This window comes from Manacus vitellinus, unplaced genomic scaffold, assembly GCF_001715985.3.
Source record: "Manacus vitellinus isolate BGI_N305 unplaced genomic scaffold, ASM171598v3 scaffold_4_pilon, whole genome shotgun sequence".
In the NCBI taxonomy this organism is placed as follows: domain Eukaryota; kingdom Metazoa; phylum Chordata; class Aves; order Passeriformes; family Pipridae; genus Manacus; species Manacus vitellinus.
Genome location: NW_021940604.1, coordinates 15,348,717 through 15,369,730, shown reverse-complemented (window position 1 = coordinate 15,369,730; position 21,014 = coordinate 15,348,717). Strand labels below are relative to the sequence as shown.

Sequence of the window (21,014 nt, the reverse complement as noted above, 5' to 3'; positions counted from 1 at the left end):
CTGGATGAACTATATTCAAATTTAACTGCTAGGTACTTCGTGGATCTGTTGCAGGACACAACATGCAGTGAAGCTATTAAAGCAAATTATTTTTTTTGCATGGTAAGCAGCATTTCAAATAGGAAAAGCAGCATGTTTTCAGATCTGACTGACTCCTGTCCCAAGCAGAGCACAAGGTTCACTTTATGTATGCACAACTTTGAGCCTTGCAGAAGGAAGCATGCATTTCTGTAATCTAACCTTCATTAGCAACTTCATCATTTAAGTCAGTCTGATTTGTAAGAAGTCATCTGTATACACTTGATAGGACTCTTTTAAAAACAAATGCAAAGTTTTATTAGAACTTAAATCTACATAGATATGGCTACTTTGATTTGTAAGTAGACTTTTCTAGTCTCTCTGCTGCTTAAACAATAATGATATGTAGACTTAAAAGGTAAAACATATTATTTCCCATATGCTAATGATTAAATTTGTTTTCTAAAACTAGTTTATTAATATTTTACATGGCAAAGAATTCTTGAAGTATTTATGGATGTTTGTATATATTACCCTAAACCCCTCAACCAAACCCAAAGTTATGGAAGGGAAAAATATTCCCTCATGTTTCCTGAAATACTTCATCATTTTGCAGAAAAACATGATCCTCTGTATCACAAGTAAGGCAACCCCTCTGAGACATCTGTAAATACAGTTACTACATTACCACAAATATCTAAGTCTTCATGCAGAGTGACCCAGTAGAGAAATTATTTACCATTAATTTGAGTGTGATTGTAAAAAAAGGTTCCCTTTTGAGGCTTGTTCTGTTTACAACCATTTCTTCTTAAGTTATCCCTAAAAACTAGCTTTGGACAATACCAAACTGGGTCATAACCTGCTGCTGAGTTCATCACATGGGCTAATGACCCAAGATTTCATTCAGCTCCGAGACAGGTTTTACATTTGCTCTCTCCACTAGCAGTCTTGGAGCTAACAGACATAGGGCAGTGGGTCTTTGGGCAGTTCAGTGCCTGCAATAAACATCCTTAGTCTCAGCGTCGTTTCTTGGTGTGTTATGATTCCATCACATTACATTCATCCTTCTGTCTACACTTGACTAATTTAGGTAACAACTTCTATGTGTATAGAACGCAGTGCAGTAGAGTCCCAAGAAGGTCTACCATTAGGATGCCTAGCAATTAGAGTAATACAAATAATATTTGCCAGTTTTTTTCTTCTAGGAATTAATGTTTCCCACCCACAACACTACTATGAAATTTAAAAGCTATCAAAACAGCATGAAAAGGACCAGTTCATTTAACTGCTGTAAATATTTCCAAAATATCTAATTTTTCCTTCAGACTGCTCAAATTAGTGTCTCAGGTTATGGAGAGGTTTACATCATTATTGAATGAAGTAATCCATTTACTGAAATCTGATACGAGTGACTTGAGAGACGGAATGGCAGGGAAGAGAGAAATCACAAACTCACTTTTTCTCCCATTCTAGAGGTGGTCTTTCAAACACATGCCTAACTTAAAGACTTGCCAAATTTCAAGTCCCTGAGCAGACTGCTGGTGTATCAGTAAAAATGCCTTCCCTTCTGTGTTTTCAAACAGCTCAGACAAATGATATCTTAGATCCAACTACTCAACCAACTGAGACAGGGAGATTCTTCCACTTGAAGTGTGCAACTCAAGAAAGATAACTCGGTTTCAAGTTCAGTTTCAGATTCACTGTTTCAGAAGGACCCCTGCTTTCACTCTATGATCATGAACTCATTAGAAGTAAATAATATGAGCATGCTTTATTTGTTCTTGGTCATATGCTCTAGCCAGTATGCTGCACAACATTGCTACCTTATTTATGTAAGTGCCACAACATATCCTTACAAATGTTGATCCAAAATAGACTTGGCTGTAGTTTGATTTAGACCTAAATCACAGCTGTACACAAGCACTTCACTGTAGCCTTTTAAAGCAAGAAGAAGCATATTTAGAGGGAGTGCTCTCATCACCTTGAGCTAACCTAAACTTTCCAAGATGCTAGTTTGCTTGGCATCTTTCCAGGGTGGTTGCTGTGCAGTTGGATTCCGGAGGAGCCAAATGATAGTAGCTTTATAGCTATCACATTCCTGTCAATGCTTGAGGGACTTCAGAATGGAAACAGAAGTAAATGCAAACTGTTAATGGACAAAATGAGCTGTGCTCGAAGAGTTGTGGTGGGTGAAGAGTACAGAAAGAAATGTGTGCAGGGAGCTGGTTGAGTGGTGATAGATCCTACCTGGATTTGTAGGATGAAATTGCAAATAGGAATCCTATTTGTAAAGGTAAAGTATTTAAAAAGTGAACCAGCTTTTGGGAGTCTGATATTGAAATGTTTATGCATGGTTGGAAAGGGAAAAATAAAAATACCTTCTTTGAATTGCTTAATGAATTTTACATTTCAGCTGGAAAACTACTCATTACACCCCTAATACTGGTTCTGGGACTGGCACTGGGAGCCGTAGCTGTTGTAATAGGTAAGAGTTACATATGTGAATGAAGCTAATCCTGATTATGCAGTGACTTTTGTTGTATGACCTCTCTATATTTTCATCTCAAAGAGATGGACACAAAGTACACATTTCACAGATACTGTTTTGGTATCAAGCACATGACTTTTTTTTTCTAAAAAGCTTGTCTCTAGGTTTTGGTTGTTTGTTTTTTTTTTTCCTTACTTGCATTTTATACTTATTAGCTTTATTTTTGCTCCTATATTTGGTTTTCTGACCCAAAGTCTTTAACTAGTGTAGTTAAACTACTACAAAGGCCTGAGTAATTTAAACATAATCCTAGGGGCTGGCTGACTTGGATCTGCCCTTTAATCACCCCATTGAATCACAGTTTTATGGTCTTGGCCATGTGCATGACAAGATTTTTGGGGCACTAGGCATAGTCCCAGGAGCTCACCAGCTTGAAGATGCAGCAGCAACAAAGCAGCAAATCGGGATGAGTCAGTCTCAAAATATGATTCAGTGCATGGGCTGCCAAATTGGATTCCATCACAAAAACTGGTACTGTGAACTCATTTGATATGGTATCAAAGCTCTGTTAATGTGGTTATATTAATGTGGAGGTAGTTATTTTAGCAAATCTGCTCTTCACTGAGTTCTCCTGCGGAAAGGAAATTAGCCATGACAATCAAGGTATAATTTTGCTCATGCAAGTGCATATCTACTCTTTATATTGGCAGTAATATGTCATTTGGGTATCATGTTGCTTCACAGCTCTACACCAAACTACTTACTCCATTGAAAATTTGCAGTGCATGCCCTGAGGCATGTTGGGATGTGGCATCTTTATTTTAATATAATAAAGCCAAAATATACCAGGAGAGTTACATTAATAAGGTTGTAAATAACCAGTCAACCTATAACCAAAATACTATTACAGGTTTTCTAGACTACGTCTGGCCAAATAAGGAATATTGCTGTTAATTTCTATATTTAGACTGCCTTCACTGGATATATATATATATGGGAGGGGGTCTATCTTAAATATTTATTCTATTCAATAGCATCTTTATTCCAAAAATATAGACAATAAAAACTTCTTAATGCCAGTAAAACTTATTTTGCTCTGCAATCTGATATAGTGTACGATCTATAATCCACTGTTTTGCTTATACTAAAAATTAATAGGGTTTTGCAGTAATATAATAACACTGATTGCAATTACAGGCATGCCATTGAAGTCTCATCCTAGGTATGGCTGGATAAGATACAATCAAGAGCAGCAGTATGAGCAGTTCCAAAAATGTGGATTATTTATGGGAAAGTTTTGGGGTTTGAGATAATTACAGCAGTATTTTTTGCCAACAATACTGTTAAAGTAATCTCAGTATCATAGCTGAAAACCATTATGCACCATTTACAAGGCTATTGAGCAAAGCAAGAACCTTGGTGATCGTGGGAGTGTTTTGTTCTATGTTGTTACTCTAGTGGTGTCTGAAAAGGAAATCTTTGGCCGTTTCAGTCAACTGGTGCCAAGAGAAAGGGGGAGATCTCATTTGGATTTGAGAGAGTACCTCCTATGACAAAATATTTTTCACTTGATTTAATATGATTTATTTATTTTACTTTTTACAGCTTGCTTTCTCTTGAAAGACTTTTAAGAATAAATAGCATCCTGCCCAGGCAAGGATAAACGTTTGGTATTACTTCACAATAGATAAGGATGTTTGTAAAAATAAATAATATTTATAAAAAAGTAAAGCTATAGCATGCTGTCTCTATTGCATATGAAACTAATTGAAAACTAGTTTAGTTACATCAGACTTGGATTTAGATCTAAGGATTTCCAGAGTGGTTTTAAAAGTTTTGTTTGTATCTTTTACCAAACAGCATGGTTCAGAAATTAATATGTCAGAGATGGGTGTAGGATTAGCAGGAATTTGTTGTAAAGGAAAGAATGAGTGTAACTCAACTCATTATTGAAGAGACTCTTACAGGCTAATATTTTTTCTGCTTTTCCAAATGCCTTGTCGAAATTCTCTTGGGATGTAGAAAGCTCCACCTGAATACATATATTGAAAGAACACAATACACGCACAAGGGACTGCATTTAGTTATGGTTTTCTTTGTATTTTCTTCTTTTGGCAGGTTTATTTGTGTTTCCTATCTATTGCCTTTGTAAAAAGCAGAGGAAAAGGTCACGGACAGGTATGCCCTGGTGAGGATGGACCTTACTCGCCTGAACTGAGCTGGTCCTGCAAGGGCTATACGTGCTTTGTGCAACAGAGCAATACAGTGCTGGTAACAGCATCAAAGCCACCGCCCTGGAAGAAGAATGGGGGTTCTCCTGCCATCTTCCCTCAGCCGAAAACACTACTGCAGACCAGAAAACCTCTTTGCTCTGGTGCACTCTCAGCAAGATGGGCCCCCTGAGTGCTGCTTTTTAAATGGTTTTGGTTGGTTTTTTTTTTTTAATTATTACTTTGGAGGGGGTTTTTTGAGTCTAAGTTTCTGAACTAGACAATCAAAGTCTGTATTGTAGCCACAACTCTACTACCGATTTGGCCTGTGAAGAAAGCATTTAACTGCTAACATGTGCTCCATTTAACTTCAGTGTCGGCCTTTAAGGGGGAAATGCTTAGAAGTGTTTGGACTCTTACTGTATACTGAGCATACTACTTTTGGTATTAAAAACTACTTCTGTAAATAACTTCCATCACACAGCATTCTGTTCAGCATACCAAAACCCCGTCACATGCCAGAACACAACAGCTGGTTATCTTCTGAGTGCTCCTGCTAGTAGGCAAGAGTGTAGATTGCCACTACCAAACTGCAGTGCCTCAGAGGGAAATATCCTTAGTATTGAAACTCTGTGATACTTAAGAATATGATGATTGGTTTCACTTCAGTAATTTATTTATGACAGTCTATTAATATTAATGGTAGGGGTGTGACAAGACTTGTTACAAGAGTACTTTGTTTTTAAATTGTCACAGTACAGAAAAAATTTGAAGGGTTTAGATAACAAGAAGTGTCAGTGGCCTATTCTGTCCCAAGATATCCCTGAAGTGTGTTTGCAGGGAAGATGGGAACCTGTTCTTCTATTCTGACTTGGAATATGATACATATGCTCCACACTAGTTGTGTGAAGATAGACTTGATGAAATTTTATAACCTAAATAGCACATTTTGTTTGTTCATTTAAGTAGGCTGCTGCGCAAGTCTTAAGAGTATCCACTGATGTCTCATGAGGAAAATCTGTGAATCTGGGCTAAGGGGAGGGGTCATGAATTCTTAGGAGACCACTTCATTCTTAATTTCTGTTTCTAGTGTTTGTCTTCCTGGTGCATTACAGTTCTGAAGAGAATAGCTATCTTTGCTCTTTTTTCCTATCTTCGGAGTTCCACTGTTTGCTACCAAACCTCTTTCTCAGTCCGTCACCCCAAAAGCAATCTAATTCAGCATTAGGAATCAGCTACTGAGAATTTTTACACTTTTTATCCCAAATTTATCATACAAATATAATTTCCAAGAAAAAATAGAATGAAATAAATTTGTGTAGGCAGAACACTGAAACAAAGAAAGGAACTGATCAAGAAAAATACCTACTTTATACTGTAAAAATACAAGCTGATCTTAAATAAGATTGAATTTGTACTGTGAAGGTACTTTTTTCCAGTGTATGTGTTTGAAGATACACGTGTGTGTGTGTATGTATATATATATATGTTTGTGTATATATGGGAAAGGGGGAAGCAGGAAGATGGGAAATGTCCTGAAGAGTCTACAGACTTCAAAATTTAGGCTTGCAAATAGCATATCATGTAGGAGGATGTACTTTGCGCCCCTTTCTTTGTTACATCTGAATCCAGTTGTAATTTTTAAGTAAATGGTATTCTGCCCCACCAAGATAATACTGTTGTTAAGATGCTCACTTCGACTTCAAAGCCTCAGTGGAAGAAGCTGATGACTTTTGTTTACCTGGAAACACAAATATCAGCTTTCTGTAGTTGGCTAGTATGCTTGTTTTCTGTCAGCTTCTTGTTCTGTGTTCTTGGTTTGTTTTTTTTTTCTTGTTGAAACAGTGTGTGCAAGCACATCATAGTAGTCAACAACTATTTAATAATTTCCATTTGAATTTAAGTGCATGTTGACCCTGTTGTCCTAGCAGTAGAAGCAGTATCTAAGATTTGCAAATTAAGCAGGGAAGCAATGACATATAGAAATAAAATTCAAAACCTATTGTCATTGCAAATCCACCTGTTAATTAGATTTCTTCTTCTGAGATGCATCAGTTTTCTATTTGTGTTCTGCCTGAGGTTGGAAGCTGCCTTAAAATTGGTCTTGGTTTTGCGTGTGTTTTCTGAGGCTATACATATCAGTTGTCTTTGGCTTACTCAGGGATTTTTATTCCTCTCTTTAAATGTCAAATAATGAAGATATTTTTGTATTATTTAGAAAAACCTTCAGACCTCAGAGAGCAAGATATATATAGATAGATTTGGGTTTGCAATGCAGTCTGTAACATGGTGTCAAACTATTCCACTTGAGAATATTTTAGTACTTGAGATTATCTGTAATTAACTATACAGTGGATTTATTTCCTTGCTTTTCCTGGTTCTGTATAAATATGTGAGATATTATTACACTTTTTGTAGCTATTTTCACTCTGGCGTGTTTGCCATTTTCAGTTTCTGATAGGAGTTCAGTAAGATTTGAAATCAAGATACTAGAATAAAGAGCTTAAAAGGCAACATAATAGATCTGCACTTATTTATATTCAGAAAGCATGTCCTTGTGGATGGAGAAAAGGAACACACAACTCAGCTCCTACATTATCATTTCATCTAGGCCATTTTGATTTTATCAGAACAGATTAAATCAAAGGGAAATAGTTTTTCATTTTCTATACAGAGCAAAAAGAGACATCTTTGACCTTGTAAAGATGAACAAGTCTGATCTTTTTCTGTGGGGAAAAAAAGGGAATGACAATAATTTTTGCTTTTCTTTAGAATGGGACAAACTTTCAAGAGTCAGACAGAGTAGAGATATGAAAGTCTTTTTCCATCTGTATGAAAGTCTTTTTCCATCTGTGTAAAAATATTCCCACTTGAAAAGTACATAAACACAATTTTTATCAATATGTTGTAACATAACCAACCAAAATATGAGAAGTAGCTCAGTACAAAAGTTCATGCAATAAAACATTAGCTTTTAAGCAAGTCACTACAGAAAATCTTACATACATCAAAGCCATGACATTTGTTTTAAAAGCACTAATTTATGAGTTTGAAAGAAATTGAATGAACTTCGTAAGGAAATTCAAGGATGTTTTTATCATGTAAACATCTTTTGGGTTTTGGTAACTACTCTAAAGAAACTACCAGGCTGTTCTACTCCATCTTTAGTAGCAGAAACCTTGTCACGCAGCTGAATTAACCTACTAATGCAGATTTCACACTACTGTATGCTGATCATTGCTGGTCATTGTCTTTGCTTTCACCACATTTATTATTTAAGATTATTTATTGTTGTGCGAAGCTGTTGCTCACCAATACCTGTATTCAGACTAGGAAATGCTTAAATCCATTCTACACTAGCCTTCTCTTTCAAGTTTGCCTGAGAATGGATTTGCCTATGCGCCAAGTCCTGCTTACAGACATGCAGTCGGAGCTAGGACCTTCCCCATGGTGCCATGCAGTGTACTCCTGCTGGGAGGGATGGCTGGACATGCTGTCTGGCAGGGGCTCCTCTCCCTTTCTCCACTTTCTCCATTATGCCTAATTTAGTTATATTTCAGTCATGGAGTTGAGCTTCAGCGCTACTCAGCCATGTCATTGGCTGGATGATTGACTGCTGTGGCATAGGTATATTTGCAGAGCTTATCCAACACCTTGTGACTGGAAAATAATTGTGCTTTTCCCTATGTCACAGTCTGTTAGCCAGTGAGAATAAGAAGCTGAGTAGGAATACAAAGGAGAGGCAGAAGGGCAATTCTGAGTAACCTCATGCTGAGGTGATCCATCAGTTTTAGTTCCATACAAAAAAGTTGGTTAGTCTTCAGTTCTCACCACCTCTGTAATAAACAACATATTCCTATCTTTCCAATGTCATTAAAAATACAGTGCACTTTGAGTGATCTGTTATCTTCCTTTGGGGAAGTGCAAATGTGTAAGTAAGGGAAGATTTTGTTTGGTTTTGATGGTACTAATGCTGACTTCGTAACTCTTTCTGGTATGTTAGGGGTTTTTTACTTTACTCCAGTTTATTCATTATAAAAGTTTTATCAACATGAAGTTTATTAAAAATATTAATTTGCAGGGACTATTGCCAATTTAACTAGAAAGCATTTTGGATCACCATCAGGTATTCTTTTTAGCCAAGGGGCTTTCTACACTTCCAAAGACTGTCACAGCTTGTGTGATGTTAAATGGTGTGTAGGTGGGGCAGTAATTCTCTCAGAGGATACAGATTCTCCAGTGATAAATGGTTTCTTTTGCCAGTTAGATTTGAGAAACTGTTTGATATTCAGTGGCCAAATAGTTCATCATGCAGACTCTTGAGGGTTTGGGTTTTTTTAATTTAGTTGGAGTGTTTTGTTTCTTGAGCAAATTTGGGTATGCTGATCATGTAGTTTCAAGTTGTGGATAAGAACCATGGATTACTGTTACTTTTATAATCTATATTAAATCTATGATTATGCTGATGGAAAGAATCCTACCTGAGTAAACTCTTAAAGAGATAATTTCTTAGTTTCTTTTAATTTTGCAGCTTTGTAGTTGCAGTGAATCAACCTCATTCCTGGTATCAGTCATAGCCCCATTAAACCAGAGAAACCCATTTTTATGCCAGTATGGGATTTGGTCACCAATACTTTGTTGGCATGTTGATAGCCATTGTGCAGGAACTTGAAAATCTGTTTCACCTCTTAAGTGCAAACTATTATGGAGCCACTCCTCTCATTTGCCGAATGATGCCAATGTGTTTAGTAAGTGCAGGAGAGGGAAGGAGTAGGGAAGAATTTCCTAACAACAATCTTATTAGAGCAAATTGTCAGGAGAATGGATACTAGCTTTTAATATAAAAAAAGAGACCTTCTTAAAGCTTTGAGTCATTAATAAAATTAGAAGCAACATCCACAGACAGTGTTAAATAACATCTTCAAATTCTGCATTCTTCATGGTAACAAATAATAGCACAATGTAAGAATTGGTATTGTGAACTGTTCAGTATTTTCGGGACTTAACACATAAGCTTGAGAGCACACAACATTTTTAAAAAGTTATGATGCTGATCTGTTTGGTGGTTTGTCTTGCTACTGTTACGTGAAGAACAGGCTGAACCTTGATTCAGTTGAAAGACAAGCAGTGTTTTCACTTATGTTACAATTTGAGCAGTACTTAATGCCCCCAAACTTTTTTCTTAATGAAACTAACAAATGCAGCTGCTTGTAGACTTTCAGTTCCTGGCTGATTTCTTCATTATCTTTCTTTGCGTAAGATTTCAGAATCTATGTTCTTTCTGCAGTAAGGAACGGAGTGCTCATATAAGGCAGTTAATCACTGATGTTTCTTTTAGCCTGATAGTGAAATACCATAAGGTAGGGAAGAGAAAACTGATCTTAGAATGCATGCTCTGATTTCAAACATAAAAATGTGGAATAAGCTTTAATTACTCTGTAGCAAAAAATTAATACATACATTTCTAAGCATAATTCTAGCTGTTTATTTCTAAATATATCTGGTTTAAAAAATAGAGTAGTTATAATAGCAATTAGTTTATTAAAGTATGAATATTGTACCAAAGGAAAACTTTTTTGGAGCTTGTTTGGCTTACCAAAACTTGAAAAATTAATCCGAAGTGTTTTGGATGCATCAAAGTCAGAAGAGAAACATTGTGTAAAAATATTTGTTTAGCATAAACATGAATTTTGCACATAGCTTCTTAAACAAAATTTCATGCCAACCCCAGTCCAGTGTTCACCTCGTTGAAAATTTGTCAGGCTGAAAACAGTATTTTTGAAATTTTAACCTACTCTCACTGAGCATGTTACTAATATAACGCCACATTTTCTTCATTTCTAGAAGGAAATCTATTTACAGAATCCAGAGAAGCTGTTCAGATATTTTAAACCTGTCCTGTAGAACTGCTGATGCAGTCAAGAAACATTTCCACGCCTTATGCAAGCTCTGGATGAGCAGATGGATTCAGTCTTTAGTCATAGACTATCTTTTTGCATAAAAAATGCTCTCTTAAGAGTTCATATCAATTTACATTCTGCTACTTTGTGTCCCAGAATTGCAAGGACAGAAGTAGATTTACATTTCACTTTGTTTACCATCTCATGATAAAGTGTTTGCCATGTTTCCATTTGTTATACACTTTATTTGTAATCCTGTCCTTTACCTTCCAAATTTCGTAAGTTGAAACTGACTTGTGAAAATGGCTTCAGATCAAATTGGACATGGAAAGTGTGATCTCATAAGAAGTAATTTCATTAATGCTTTGCTGAGCTATACCAGCAAAAGATTAGTTTTGTTTATTTAAATTACTTAAATGCAAAATGCTGAAATTTTTTTCTTCAGGGCTTTTAATTCTGCAATTTTTTTAAAATGTAATTAAACAGCACATCTTCGCTACATAACTAACCATCTGAGTATAAAATAACATTTTAAGGTATTCTTTAATTCTTTTCACTATGGTAGAGATGAGAATAATAATATGTGCTGAGAAGAAGAAAAAAGTATCCTGAGGAGCTTGTCCAACTGAACTTTCTCTTAATTCCATGACTATTCAGTGAGAAATCTTCCCTTGTTCTCATGTCTTTTATGTATTTTAGGATGAAGAATTCCCTTTAAAATAGGTTTAATTTGAATGGTGAAGGTAGTGAGGTAATGAATCACATCCTTTTTAGTGTACAGGCTCCTGGCTTAACTAGGGTGCTGGCCGAAACACTGTGGATTCATTAAGAAAGCAATTTCTAATTCTGCATTTGGGCTTCATACAAGCTATATACATCAGTGAGTGGAACTTTTTGTAGTATATTTATTGGATGGCTAAGAAGTTATAAAAACTGGAGGTAGGTAATGTCCATGAAATCAACACTTGAATTCTAGTATTTAGTGTGTTTTGTATAATGAGGAATTTTAAATGTGTAAGTGCCTTATTGCTTGAAGCAAATGAAAGGTGTTTGTTCCCCTCAATAGAGCAATATGGGAATTCCTGTTCTGTGGACTCCTACAGTTACGTTAAGCCAAAGTAACCAATACTGGTTTGCTCGGAAAGTTGGAAAATGTTATGTTAGTGAAGAAGTTATTAAAAAAGTAATCTGGCATGCTTATTTTAATTCTTATGACCTCATTTCTGAGGTTTTTTTAACTCGCTGTTTGCTCCTCTCCCCCCACTGACTCCCACCTTCCTTCAGACTTCTGCACAAATGCATGTTATGTTGTTGTTAGAGTGAGTTTGGCTCTTCCAACATAACAAGCCATGAGTTTTCAACCACTGAAAGAAATGCAACTTTTTGGAGAATAAAATTCAGCTGAAGTCTGGTTAGAGCCATACTGCAGTAAACCACAGCCTGTCATAGGTGTACCTTCCAACTCCGGGGCTCAAACAGTCCCTGTTCGCACCAATTAGTGAAGGTGGAAGCCCCGAGGAGTGTGGTGTAATTAGGTTGGGACTTCGAGCAGGTTAGCAGCATTTCAGTTCAGTATCCAACTTGAACTGTTAATATAAGTTGGTAACTTCTCTGGTGTGGATATCTTGATGGACTAATCCATCAATCAAGCTTGATGGCACAGCTCTGGGATCTCTGCCCAGCCCCTTCATCGCAGGGTGGGAGGTATGATCTGAAAAAGTATTATTCGTTTTGCCATCTTCTGATAGCTTCAAAATGGATAGCGTAGGGCTTATTTCTTCTTACTTCAATTCCCAAAAGACAGTGGAATTTTGCCTTTTATGAAATAGATTTTCTAGAGGACCTGTTTTTTCTTACTAACATTAACTCCACTTTTGTCCATCTATTACTGGAAATCAGGCGCCAAGATTAAGCTACTTTTCTAAAATTACCTTGAATTACATGAACTTCTGGTAGAAATTATGTTTTAAAAAATAGTGAAGTGTAAAAGGTAATTATCAGAAGGAAATTGAGTTAATGGGGGTTAAGAAGAAAAATGATACTTAGAAGGTCTATTTATTATAGATTCATGATCATAAAATAGTTTTACTATGTTCAATTTCCTCCACTGAGAATTTGTGGAGGCAAGAAGGAAAAGAAGGAGAAATGAAGATAAGAAGAGCATCCCCTTGAACCTTTTCTTCTCCTGAAATTCCTGTTTTTCAGAACTGTAGAAGAGGTGTGTTTTCCACCCTGGAAAAACTGGTAATACAGCTGTCACAGTGTTACTGTTAAACACTACTATGAGTGCTTAATCAGGATTCAGCTTGCATATCCGAAGGTTTTAGTGATAGGGAGTTTAATTTAGAGCCATACTGCAGTAAAATTTTAAGTGAATTAACAGTCTTAGATGACTCTTAATGACGTCTATTTCAGCGTTCTCTCAAATTTTTAGGCACTAACTAGGTCCTTCTATAACCCATTGAACAGAAGACACCATATGTCAAAATACTTCTTCAATCTTATGAGTTACTGTTTATTTGTACAAGTTATTTCCTTAAATGAATTTTTTTTCTCTTGGAACCAGCAGGCACACAACCAAAATGTTGATAAGGCTTTTCCATTATCTTTGTCTTACATTTAACTGATAACTCTATTTTCTGCTGCATAGTATTGCAACAATGGTCTTCATGCTGTAATAACTTGTATTGGGTAGTCTTGGGCAATATTTTACAAATAATTCATCTTCAAGTTGGTATTTTAAGTGTATACCAATAATCACTGCTGTGTGTGCTATCTGTGTGGCCGCTTAAGTTCATGTCAATGTTTTGTAAGGATTATTTCTTGCTACCCTCTTCAGAGTGCCTTTTCATTTAGCAGGTCTAGAAGGCAGTTCACTGAAGTCTTCTGTTGAATCTACCATAGTAATGTCTGATCTTTAAACTTGTCCTGATGAATGTATAACTAAAATCTTGTTCTTTTAAAAAGCTATAGTAGACACAGGTGTATATGCACATGTACATGCATCGATACAAGGGAAGGTGTTCTGCCAATGTTTGTCCTGCTGGACAGGACCTTTTGAAAGTAAGTGAATTTTTAAACAGTTTTATTTTCAAAATGTTACCTCACTAGTATTCAGTAGTAGGTATGTCTCTGTACTGCTTCACTTTGCTAAATACAATCATGATCAATATAGGCAGTTTCATTTAAAAGACTGCAATGAATCTGGTGTATTGAGACTGAATTTCGTAAGACAAAACTTACGGTACTTTGTTTTCTTTAAGGCATTCCTTTGACTCACACTGACTCCCAAGCCCCTGTTACCAACAGACTGAAAAAGTGCTTCCTCATGATGAAATGGAAGAATGTAAAGTAGCATTTGAATGCACTCCACCTGTCTTAAAATCAGTATTCAGAAATGGGGTGGGGGAGTGGATTTCATGAACTGTGGGAAGACATACGTTGTAGAGTTCATTCACTTGCACACAAGGGGTTTTACAATGTCATCTAGTAACATCTACCTAATAAAGTTTTGAAAAAGAAAAATTAAGTTGCCTGAATGTTTAACTCTTTCTTTAAGCAATTCCATGCGTGAAGGATAGCTGGACCACTCCAAGGAATCTTGCTTAAACCTGTAATACTTTTTATAATTCTTACATAATATTTTTTAAAAAATTACACTAAATTATTTAAACTCCAGAATCTTTGTCTTTACAAACACTGTATTTCAGTCAGTTCAGTCTTTAACTGCTTTAACACTGAAAATAAAAGCAGAGGTAAAAAACCAGTGTACTGTGATGAATATTTTAATGTAAAATATTCTCTACCATATGGTGTCATCTCTGGCTACTGCTTTCAATTTTAAAAACATCTTAATTGAACACAGAATTTTACCTTCTCACAAGATCTTAAAATGTTAGCTTAAAATAACCCAATACAAAATGAGGAGAAAATACGCTGGAATCCAGTTTTCCCATTCCCTTGTTATGACTACTTCCTAAAACTTCTTCAGTTTCAAAGACAGTTTTTATAGAAAGCAGTCTGTAGCTGTAGACTTTAAATATGTAACCCATTAATTGAACCAAGTGCCTTTTTCTCTGGAAAGGAACTGTGTTCAGTTTCTGCACTTTGTGAGCTGACAATATTGATGGAATGTTTTGTTTGATAGGTTGGGGATTTTTAAGCACTATACCTAATTATGAAATTGCTGTTGCACGTTCGTGCACAGGCAGACAAGGTATCACAGTTGCCTACACCTCTGGGAAATAAAGCTGAAAAACAATTCACTGCAATGAAATACACAGCAGAAATATTGAGGCCTGTGCCAGGCGCCTCTGGCAGAGGACAAGCCTTTCAGCCCTCTCCCCAACCCCCTCCAAAACAGTCAAGATTTGCAATCAAATGTCAAGGACATCATACCAGAGGTTCCTTATCTGCAGGAATTCTAGCATGCAGTGGAAGGATAGTCAGCAGGCCAAATAAATTGATAGCCCTAGAACTGAAATTGAAGTTAAAAGCTAACTTCTCACTTGCAATCTCAAACTGTTTGACAAAAGACAGACAGGAGGCTTTGTTTATAAACACCTCCACAGAGATTACAGATATGCAACTGTAATTTTTAGATGCTTCCCCTCAGGTGATGGACGTGCTTTTGCAGGTTCTTGAAACAGTGATTATAAGAAATATAGATAGATATTTTCCCTAAATCACTAATGCATTTGTGCCTGCTCATAAGAAATTGCATTTGATCATTAATAACTAAATAATATATCAAAAATTTTGAATAAATATTTGAATTTCTTATGTGTTGCTTAGTCGTTTGGCTTCAGCAGCAAAATGAGACACTGTGGGATACATGAAATACTAGCTAATGAGAACCTAATTAGAATCAGCAGCCATGTCAAGCTGTCATGTTTTGAAAAAGTTGATAGGGTTTTTATGAAGGAGTCTCCTCTTACCAACCACAAAGTTTATTGGCAGGTCAGCAAGTTGTAGAAGTCTTTGTTGTAATTCCTTGCAATAGCCTCAAATGAAACTAAGTAGATGTAGGCTGAGAAGGAGGATCTCACAGGGACAATGTGGACATCGTATGGCCAGAAGATGCAAAACAATTGGAGTGAATAGCTTTTGCCATGGAGGGAGGATGCCAGTTAAACTCTGCAGTCTGTGCTGGGACTTTGCTCTTGGATGTATTTGCAAATGATGTGAAGAAAAAGGTAAGTAATGGGGTAACAAACACTGCTGCTGATGAAGAGTTACCCAGAACAGCAAACATGAGAGCTAGTTAGTGTGATCAAATAAATGGGTTTTGGACAACAGAAAATAGAGGAAGGCTCTTCATCATGGAATTATATGACTGATGCATACGGGTTATGTTTGTAACAAAGGCCTCTATTTCAGTGATACAGGAAAGACAGAAGAGTGACAATATGGGAGCTGTAACAAAAAAGGTTAATCATGATGAAATAATGAAAGACTAGTGGAATCTCCTGCTGAAGGATATTGTAGATGTGTTGTTCTGTCCGAGTATTTCTAGGTCATTCTCTTTCAGTTCTTCTGTTGAAGGTCTCTAGGTGGGGACAATGTCGTAGTAGATTCTAGCAGTGATCTATTGGGGACAGTGGGGATATGGCTGCTTCCATTCTAGTTGGCCATAGAAAAACACTCTGCCCTGGATGGAGATGTTGATAGAGAAGATACAGATTTGTGAAGTTATGCAAGTCTGTCCCCTCTGTAGTACACTGTTATCACTATCAATGAATTTTGTTCCACCTGATCTGAGCAATGTTCTTGCCTCCACCTCATTTCCACCAAGCTTATCCTCACTCTCTCTTGGATGTTCTCAAGGTCACCTCAGCCTTTTCCAGGCTGTTTTCTTCCTCTTTAACACTTCCCCTACTGGAATACTCAATATGAAGCTAAGCTTTGTTTTCATGACCCTTGTATGAGTGCTGGACACATCCAAATCCATGTTCTATGCTGGCCCAGACCTCACCTCCTTGACAATTTGGACATAAATAAAAAATACTACTTCTCTAGAAACATTTATTTCTAATGAGTTGCCTTTTTAGATGCCCATTGCCCACTTTTGTCTGCCTTCTACTTCATCAATTCCATTTTAATTTGTAAATGATAGTTTCTATTTTGTTCCTTTTTATACTAAAGAAATGTTGGACAGTCTCTCAAAACTCCTAGTATATAGGAGAAAAAGTGCAATAAATCAAAATAAAATTACAAAGCTGGTTAAGCCTGAAAAGTAGCACTGTGTGCTCTCTGCTAGAGATTCCCCTGTTGCTGATTGTACACTTGTACACTCCTTATTTTGATTTTTATTTGCATTTTTTTCTTTAGCATGTGTATGATGCATCTAAAGAATTAGTGTGCCTGTTTTTGGCATTTGGGTTTGGCTTTTTTTCTTTTGCTTTGGGTTTGGGTTTTTGGGGTTTGGTTGGTTGGTTGAGGGTTTTTTGGATTTTTTTCTGGGGTGGGGCAGTTTTTTTTTGTTAAGGAATCCATATGCACCTGCATTTTTGGTGAGGGACGGCCCTGAGGCTGAAGCCTGGCTGAGGGTAGGTTTGAGTGATCATACAGTCTGATGGATGGCACCCGGGGCATCACGGCCTTCGCCCACAGGGCCGTGAAGATGGCCAGTTCTTGTCCCAAGCCATCAAGCCCCTTCCTGCCTAAGAGCTGCCACGTAGATTCTTTTAACCCATATTTTGTCAATTAACAGTAATAGCAGGCTCCAGTCATTGGTGCACCACACCAGAACACACTGTGGAGCAGAAAATGGTGGCTGGGAGAGGGAGCAGTGAGGAGGACGCATGTTCACGTGAGCAGCACAGTGTGGCAGCAGTCTCCCTCTGCCCTGGCCCACTCTGGGCTTCTCACCACAGCTTTCCCTAGGCCTTCTTGATTTTAACTTTTTTATTTTCAAACAATGTCTGTTTTAACTTTTAGTTTGACCATTTTTCTTATTTATTATTTTCTGTTATTTATTAAAAAATACTTTCAAAAACATGGCTTCATTTTAATTTCAGCTGACTTTTATGAGGTGATGGACAAGTCAGAGCTAATAATAAACAGCTTAGTGACAAACCTTTGCCAAATCAAACAAACATTAATTTAGCAGAGCTTTCCAATAAAACCTTCAATGTTTCAGTGTCTGCTGTTGCCTTTCTCAAATTCCTTTACACCAAGCACTCTATGTCACCACTCCCCTTAAGATGCTATTTGTAACAAACAGGTTACTTAGATTACAGGCAACATGTAGCCTCCATTTAACTATCACTTATTTATTAATTACAGTTTTGAGTTAGCTGTTTTGTGGCTTTGGACCTGAGAAATGAGTGTAGCGATGTTATCTCTCCTGTAGCAGTAAAAGGAGAGAATGTAGAGAAAGGCTAACTTTTCCTTTCCCACAAAGGAGCATTCAAGGGCTAAACATGACTGTCAGAATTGTACTTCATAAAATCAACCTTCATGGGAACCCCTCGTCAGCCTGATCGGGGATAATGGAGCAGCTGTCTCTGCTGAACCTATTCATTTATCTGACAGCCTGTCAGATGAGGAGTTCTCCAAAAAAGGTGGCTGAACGTGAGCTGCAGTCATTGCTTTGGTTGTGGCACTCTGTCCTGAGTTGCCATTTTCTCCAGCTATTTGAGGGGTAAGTGTGGGGTGTGTGCATGGGAGATCCATCAGGTCCCCAGCACCCTGGGCTCAGTGTGCACAGGGTTATGGTTCCCTCTGAGGTGTAGGTCCAGCCCAGTCATAGCACAGCTCTGCACATCACAGTCTTGCTACTGGAAGAAGGTATGGGACCCACTCGTCTCAATATGCATAAAGGTAACATATTACTAATTATTTTTTGAACTATCATCTTTTCATAGCACTGTCGAGATAGGAAAAAAAGTGCATACTTCAGTATACAATGTCTCTGTCTAAGAAGAGACAGAGAACTTAGAAAAATAAGTTTATGTGATTTACTTTATTGTGTATATGCATGATCATATTACTATGGTATGAAAGCTTTTGCTCGCTTCTTTTTAATATAAATGTAATCTGTAACAATTTATGTTATAATGTAATAGTATATCAAATTATAGATACCTAGTTAGATAAAATAAAGGCAAATGTGGGGTCCTGCACCTCTGGAAGAATAACCCTGGGCACAAATATAGGCTGGGGGCCAACCTGCTGGAAAGCAGCTCTGCAGAGAAGGACCTGAGGATCCTGATGCACAACAACCTGTCCATGAGTCAATAATGTGCCCTTGGAGCCAAGAAAGCCAATGGTATCCTGGACTGCATTAGGAGGAACATTGCCAGCAGGTTGAGGGAGGTGATTCTGCTCCTCTACTCAGCCCTGATGAGGCCACATCTGGAGTGCTGTGTCCTGTTCTGGGCTCCTCAGGACAAAAGAGACATGGAGCTCTTGGAGTGGGTCCAGCAGAGGGCAACAAAGATGATTAAGGGAACAGGAGCATCTCTCTTATGAGGGAGCTGGGCCTGTTCAGCCTGGAGAAGAGACACCTGAGAGGGGACCTCATCAATGTATATAAGTATCTGAAGGGAGAATGTCGAGGCTGGAACCAGGCTCTTCTCGGTGGTGCCAAGCAACAGGACAAGAGGCAACAGGTAGAAATAGAGGCACAGGAAGTTCCACCTGAACATGAGGAAGAACTTCTTTACTGTGCAGTGACTGAGCAATGGAACAGAGAGTTTGTGGAGTCTCCCTCACTGGAGATATTCAAGAACCACCTGGACACAATCCTGTGCCTTGTGCCCTAGCATGACCCTGCTTAAATAGGGAGGTTGGAACAGATGATCCACTGTGGTTCGTTCCCCATTCTGTGAAATATTCATATTTATGCAGATAACAGCAAACCAATAGCATTATTCATTCCTTGCTGGTTTGTCACATTGCAGAACAAAAGAACTGCAGTGAAATAATTTAACTGCTGCTTGGTTTATTGTCTGTATACACTCAGGGCTTTTTAATTATTACTCTTTTGCTGGGCTTTTTAATTATTACTCTTTTGCTGATTTGCTTATCTCAATGGCATTCTTTGGTACTGAATTATCTACATTCCAATGTGGAAATGTACTTAGCTTCAGTAATTGCCTTTTTATGTAATGATTACCCACCAACTTTAAGATAAGAACAAGAACCTGGAAGATGGTTGTGGGTGTGAATTTGTGTGTATTGAAAAGTGAAATGAGAACCAAGAAAAGGCTTTGAAAGTGTAAAGATAATGGCAACACAGGATTACCAGGAAAGGAAAATGACTGTTGTGAATGTGCATCTGATGAGAGTTGCACGTTGTTTTTGTTAGAGACTTCTGACCACATTAGACTGATGTACTGGAAAACTTTAACACAACTCAGTCATGAGAAGGAGAATCCTCTCTTTGTTTCTGCTGGTTCCTGTGCTTGTTAGGCATACAATATTTAAAATTAGCTCTTTCATGAACAGAAAAATTAACAAAGTGTGTTTTATTGTGGATTTATTGTCTGTGCTCCTCCCTCATAGCCTGCCGTCACCTGGTGTGAACTCCTCCCTGTTAAGTATCTCTAGTTCTGCCCTGTGTTCCCTAAATTCTCACCCCTCTCTCCCTCTCTAGCTGAGCAAGAATTACCACATGCCTTACCTTTTCCAAAGCATGTAGGTTCCAGTTGATCATGTACTAGAGCTGTGATGGTTGCCAGACCAATTTTCAAGAGCTGTCAGGCTGGCTGGATGCCCACTCTTTCTGGATGCTTCACTCTTTCTCCCAACTGAAGCAACTCCTACTTCAGCCACTTTTGTCCAGGTACTGATTTTCAAAAATCATATAGGCGTGTGCTATCTTGGAGGATGGTTATTCTAGGCCACCACACAATGTGGTGTTCCAAGCCTCATTTCTTTAGAATCCCAGGATAAATTGGAGGTTTTCACATGTGCATATATAAGGTTTTCCTTTTAACTTCAATGTGAGATTTCATTTTTTGAACATGAGTATTAAAGCATGGCAATGATGCTGTGGCTCTCTGGCTTTAGACACACATTCAGAGGCCAACCAAAGCAAAGTAGGCAAAAATTTCTGTTTGTGATGGACGAGCCCAAATCTGCAGAGACCCGAAGCCGAGCGGGGTGCAAAGCTCAGCAAACATTACTTGAATCAGTATGATTTTTTGGAATTTGGAGTTAACACTAGAATCCAATATGCATTGTATAGGAACAGCCAGTGAGCTGTCAGCCTCTGTTCACTGCCTTCATGTTGTGAGACTTGTGTGTCCCTGCTGTAGATTTTACGTACAATTCTCCCCATTCTCCCTCACCCAGCATGTCTTTTCCAAGTTAAGGAGCCTTAACCTGTGAGTTGCTCACACACCAGAAATTCTTCCAATACTCTGACTGTTCTTACTGCTGTTCTCTGTT

The 21,014-nt window shown here is 37.6% G+C and overlaps 1 protein-coding gene across 1 annotated transcript in view; it reads left to right on the top strand.

Annotated features, from left to right (window-relative positions):
* RNF217 (ring finger protein 217) overlaps nucleotides 1-14,145 on the top strand; it is a 65,657-nt gene extending 51,512 nt beyond the window's left edge. The window contains exons 6-7 of the mRNA XM_029962738.1: nucleotides 2,432-2,503; nucleotides 4,625-14,145. Coding sequence (XP_029818598.1) covers nucleotides 2,432-2,503; nucleotides 4,625-4,698 — 146 coding nt within the window. The 3' untranslated portion in view covers nucleotides 4,699-14,145. The remainder of the gene's footprint in view (nucleotides 1-2,431; nucleotides 2,504-4,624) is intronic.
* Nucleotides 14,146-21,014: the final 6,869 nt, after the last annotated feature.